The sequence below is a fragment of the Alligator sinensis genome, unplaced genomic scaffold, assembly GCF_000455745.1.
Source record: "Alligator sinensis unplaced genomic scaffold, ASM45574v1 scaffold246_1, whole genome shotgun sequence".
Taxonomy (NCBI): Eukaryota; Metazoa; Chordata; order Crocodylia; family Alligatoridae; genus Alligator; species Alligator sinensis.
This window is the reverse complement of record NW_005842367.1, coordinates 442338-448062: the sequence shown is the minus strand read 5'-3', so window position 1 is coordinate 448062 and position 5725 is coordinate 442338. Positions and strand designations below refer to the sequence as shown.

General features: G+C 45.4%; 1 protein-coding gene across 1 annotated transcript in view; it reads right to left on the bottom strand.

Annotated features, from left to right (window-relative positions):
• The window catches only part of PDS5A (PDS5 cohesin associated factor A), a 131637-nt gene that overhangs the window by 24063 nt on the left and 101849 nt on the right, over nt 1-5725 (bottom strand). Inside the window, exons 26-28 of the mRNA XM_025210675.1 lie at nt 2428-2560; nt 1659-1778; nt 836-898 (exon numbers count right to left, since the gene is read on the bottom strand). Coding sequence (XP_025066460.1) covers nt 836-898; nt 1659-1778; nt 2428-2560 — 316 coding nt within the window. The remainder of the gene's footprint in view (nt 1-835; nt 899-1658; nt 1779-2427; nt 2561-5725) is intronic.

Sequence of the window (5725 nt, the reverse complement as noted above, 5' to 3'; positions counted from 1 at the left end):
AAAGAGACTTGGGGGTCATCATTGACCACAAGATGAACATGAGCCTGCAATGCGATGCGGTGGCTAGTAAAGTGACCAAAACACTGGCTTGCATCCATAGATGCTTCTCAAGCAAATCCCGGGATGTCATTCTCCCCCTGTACTCGGCCTTAGTGAGGCCGCAGCTGGAGTACTGTGTCCAGTTTTGGGCTCCACAATTCAAAAAGGATGTGGAGAAGCTTGAGAGAGTCCAGAGAAGAGCCACGCACATGATCAGAGGTCAGGGAAGCAGACCCTACGATGACAGGCTGAGAGCCCTGGGGCTCTTTAGCCTGAAAAAGCGCAGGCTCAGGGGTGAGCGCAGGCTCAGGGGTGATCTGATGGCCACCTACAAGTTTATCAGGGGTGACCACCAGCATCTGGGGGAACGTTTGTTCACCAGAGCGCCCCAAGGGATGACGAGGTCGAATGGTCACAAACTACTACAAGATCATTTCAGGCTGGACATAAGGAAGAACTTCTTTACTGTCCGAGCCCCCAAGGTCTGGAACAGCCTGCCACCGGAGGTGGTTCAAGCGCCTTCATTGAACACCTTCAAGATGAAACTGGATGCTTATCTTGCTGGGATCCTATGACCCCAGCTGACTTCCTGCCCTTTGGGCTGGACTCGATGATCTTCCGAGGTCCCTTCCAGCCCTGATGTCTATGAAATCTATGAAATACATTGTAAATAACTTGGTAATACAGTTTTTAAACTGCTGTACTGTTTTTCGCTATTCTTAGAAACTTAACAAGAACACTTATTATTAACAAGTACATATAAATATATAGTCATTTAAATAAATTAACATATTACCTTTCCTGTTAAAAGAAGAACCCTTGTCTCTTCTGATATATAATCCCTGTCATTACAAAAATCCTGTATGAAAAAAAAGAAATCAAATTGCACTTGTTTTCTCAGTGTCAATTTTTTTCTTCTATGCAAGCATGAAGGAATTATTTTGTCAAATGAATTGCTAATATCAAATTTTCAACAGGTCTTTCTAATTTTCATGTACTATAGTTAGGATTTAGCACAGCTTCCTACCAAAAAATGTATTTTCATCCAATAGGGCAAAATAAAATTTGTGTTTCAGAACTGAACAAGTTTGTATTCAGCAATACCAATCACACCATGACACTTCAATTTCAAATTCCTTTTCTTCCTCTAATAACTTGAATAATTTGAAATTAAGCAAAAACAATCTGTTGCATATGTTGTTTCTAGCTATTATTATTGGTTTAGGGAGACCAAAGAGGGTACATTAAGAGGAGAAAGAAGACAAAGATGTTTTAAAATAGTAGTTCATCTGGATTAGGAGTATGTCTTAAAGTAGTCAATCAGAATGAACGAAAACTCTTTCTACATACTTCCTTGGCTTTCCCCAAACCAAAGACAGAGTCTATAATGATGCAAGGAAATTATTAAGTTGATCATTTAACAGAAGAAATAACAGGGAACCCTTCCACAGGCTGATAACACAACTTAGTTGAGGCTGTTGGAAATTTTGAAGCGCGTTCTCTTACATAACCAACATTTAAGGTCCAACCCAGAGAACTTGAGTGGTTTATGCCTTGGAAGATGTTAGGTTCAGACACAAAGAAATCTTTTTTCCCCCAATAGGCTAATGTTTATATACCTTTTCAGGTTGCGTAAAAAATTTGGTTGGCAGTACAGGGTCCTTCGGTGAATCTGCATTACATAAAGCACTTTTGCTGTTGATTACACACAGTGCAACATCACATACTGTGTAAAGTTTCTGAGAAAAGAGAGATGATACTTTTAACACGTACTTTGTAATCATTACAGTTGTACAATCAAGCAAAATTAATTCTCTATTTGCTTTCTGAAGACATATTTTACCCTTAATTACTTCTTAGGTATCTTACTTCTGTCTGCAGTTTCCAGTTTACTTACAGTACTTTGAAGAAAAAAAATAAAAGAGAAGTTCTTTATAGCTCTAAATGGCTGTTGCTCAAAGATATAACAGTTTTTCACTCCTGTTAGTGTACAACATGCTTGAACAGAAGTTTATATATATTACACTGTTTCCCCAAACAGCAGAAGCTGTTTAATATTTGTCACACAAAACTGAAAATTACAAGCTACAATGAAACAATCAACAGTGAATAAGAGACAATGTTTAAATGAAATTTATTCAACTTTACTGGCTACTGTGCTCTGCTAAAATCAGCAATTTTTTGGCTGGAGATGTATACCAATATCTAAATCTCTAGATTAAAAAAAAATTGCTGATTTGCACATAAAACATACATGCTCATTACAAACTGTCCTCTGGAAGGCTATAAGTTTCTTGCTTAGTGCTTTCAAACATCTTTGAGGTTTATTCAACAACAGCTTGCAAAACCTTTTCCTCATCCTACAATCATTTGAGAAATATTTCTTACTTCATTGGCCTTCGGCTCATCAGGAGACTGAGCATCCCGGGTAAGCTTGATGTTTTCTGCCATCTTTTTCATGAAGGCATGGCTATTGTTCTCATTCTTTGTCATTAAAACTTCAAGCATGAACCACAGGCACCTAATGAAAACACAAGTAACTACATTCCATGTTTGAAACTGTTGTCTCTACATTTGGAAAAGGACAGCAATGTCTTCAAACGGTCTCAGTTAGAAATGTTTACTGTATTAGTATTATCTTAAGGAATTGTGGTCAAATCTATGATATATGCATAATGTAGAAATTCAGACCATACATATATTTTATGGGTTTAAAAACATAAATGAAAATTCATACTTTTAAAATCAGATATGAAAATTAGTGATAATCAGTTTAGTCAAAAGTTGACAAAAATACTTCATCACAACCCATGACATGAAATTTGACAGCTTATTTACTTTTTCCTCACTTTATACTTTTCTTGAACTAATCACATTTTTGTGGTACTGGACCAGACCTTTCCAGTATATCAGACTCTGTGGGATGTTCCATATTTGGCTGAAATCCAGTACCATATATTTCACTGATGAGGCAGAGAATCCTCCCCAAAGTAACTTGCGGGAAATGCACCAAGCTGCTTACACTTCTATAAATGTCAAAACACTTATTATCCCTAAGACTAGGAAACTGGCAGGTATCAATATCCCTCTCATCAATGTGCAAATAACTAAACAAAAGGCTGCCTATAGCAGGGGCAGGGAAAATCTGGCCTGCCACACCATTCAATCTGGACCAAGAAGCCCCTAAAAAATTTAGAAAATTAGTATTTATCTACCCCTGGCTGCCTGTCAAAAATGACAGGAGCCAGGGGCAACAGGACCCAGGGGAAGCTGCTGGCAGGACAAAACGCTGCAGAAGCAAGGCCTGCCCGGCCCCACCCCCCTCACTCCCAGCTGGAAGCCTCTGTCTAGCAGAGGGTTCTGGCCTCTCTCCGCTGGAGGGAAATTCAGGTAAGGGTGGAGGGGGAGTGGCAGGGGAGGACCATGGGCAATCACCCCAGTTCTTAGGGTCGGGCTGAGCCAGCTGCTGCAGTCCCGGTGCTGCAGCTGGGAACCACGTGGTGCCGGAGTGGCCGGACGGGGGTCGGGTGAAGAGGAGCAGCAGCAGCCACAGGCAGAAAGAGCTGCAGCAGGTGGCGGGGAAGGAGCAGTGAGCAGGCGCATGGAGCGCAGCAACAGCTGGGTGGGAGCACAAGGCCTGTGCTGGTGTCCCAGGGTCAGGGCCAGCAGGGGCCTAGAGAGGGTGGCAGGAGTGCGGGGCACGGGCTGGCAGGGGCTCTAGAACTGAGCCGACTCCTGCTCTCCCTGCTGGCACAGTGCAGCCCAGCTCCAGAGCCCCTGCTAGCTCCTGTCTCATGCTCCTGCCACCCCACTCTGGGCCCCACTGGCGCTGGCCCTGGGACACCAGCATGGCTCCGCATTCCAGCCCAGCTGTCACTGCGCTCTGCTCGCTCCCACTCGCCCCCCGCCTGCCACAGCCACTGCTCCCCTCCACCCCTCTGCTGGTGGCTCTGGCACCACATCGTTCCTGGCTGCAGCACCAGGACCACAGGACACAGCAGGAGCCAGTATGGCCCCTGTGATTCTCGGCTGGCTTTGTGCAATGCCAGCTGAGCCGGTGCAGCTCCTGCTGCATCCTGTGGTCTTGGCCGTGCAGCTGGGACGTGGTGCCAGAGCAGTGAGCTGGGGTGGGGGACAGGGAAGCAGCAGCAGAAGGGAAGTAGTGGAAGATGGGGTGGGGCGCGGGAGTGGCTGCAAGCAGGAGCACAGGGCCATGCCAGTACTCTGCAACCAGGAGTGGCAGAAGTCCAGAGCCTGGACTTGGAAGACCGCTGGTGGAGGATCTGCCTGCCATGGGGGGCTGTGGGCAAACCCTCCTCCTCCACGCATGCCACAACCCTCCCCAGCCACCCTCCCCCCCACACGCTCACAGTCCCCACAAACCCCATAGTCACCCACACCCCATGTCCACACAAACACCCACATGCTCCCCCACCCTACATATACCTCCCACACCTATCCACCCCTCCACAAACACATCCATACTCTCCCCACCCCAACAATATACAAGAGTAAGACTTCATTTTAAACTATTGTGCAATTACCTTTATGTACACTATATAGATGAATGTAAATCATGACAAAAATATTTTTTAAAATTAAATTAATGAATGTTCATAGATTTCACAGATTTTAGGGTCAGAAGGGACCTATTAGATCGCAGAGTCCGACCCCCTGCCCTGGGCAGGAAAGAATGCTGGGTTAAGATGACCCCAGCTAGGTGTTTGTCCAATCTCCTCTTAAATACCTCCAAAGAAGGGGACAGCACCACCTCCCTTGGAGGTATTTAAGCATATGGAAGCATATTCCATATTTTGGCAACCCTCACTGTAAAGAATTTTTTCCTGATGTCGAATTAAATTTGCTCTCCTTCAGTTTGTGGCCATTGCTTCTAGTTACCCTGAAGGCCGCCCTGGTAAACATCATATTTCCTATTTCCTGCTGTCTCCCTCAATGAGTTTGTAGACAGCCACAAGATCACCTCTCAGCCTTCTCTTGTGGAGGCTGAATAGATTCAGGTCCATCAATTGGTCCTCGTAGGGTTTTTTCTGTAGGCCTTTAACCAGATGGACTGCCCTCCTCTGAACCCTTTCCAAGTTATCTACATCCCTCCTGAAGTACGGCGCCCATAACTGGACGCAGTACTCCAGGTGCAGCCTGACTAATGCCGTACAGAGTGGAAGTATCACCTCCCTAGACCTGTTTGTGATGCACCTACTTATGCAAGAAAGAGTGCAGTTAGCTTTACATATTACGTCATCACATTGGCGACTCATCAGTGACTTGGACGAGGGAGTGAAATGTACTCTGTCCAAGTTTACAGATGACACAAAGCTATGGGGAGAAGTGGACACGCCGGAGGGCAGGGAACAGCTGCAAGCAGACCTGGACAGGTTAGACAAGCGGGCAGAAAACAACAGAATGCAGTTCAACAAGGAGAAATGCATAACGAATAGGTCCAAGGAGGTAATACTTCCCCTCTGTCGGGCGCTGGTCAGACCACAGTTGGAGTACTGCGTGCAATTCTGGGCGCCGCAATTCAAGAGGGATGCGGACAACCTGGAGAGGGTCCAGAGAAGGGCCACTCATATGGTTAAGGGCCTGCAGACCAAGCCCTATGAGGAGAGACTAGAGAAACTGGACCTTTTCAGCCTCCGCAAGAGAAGGTTGAGAGGCGACCTTGTGG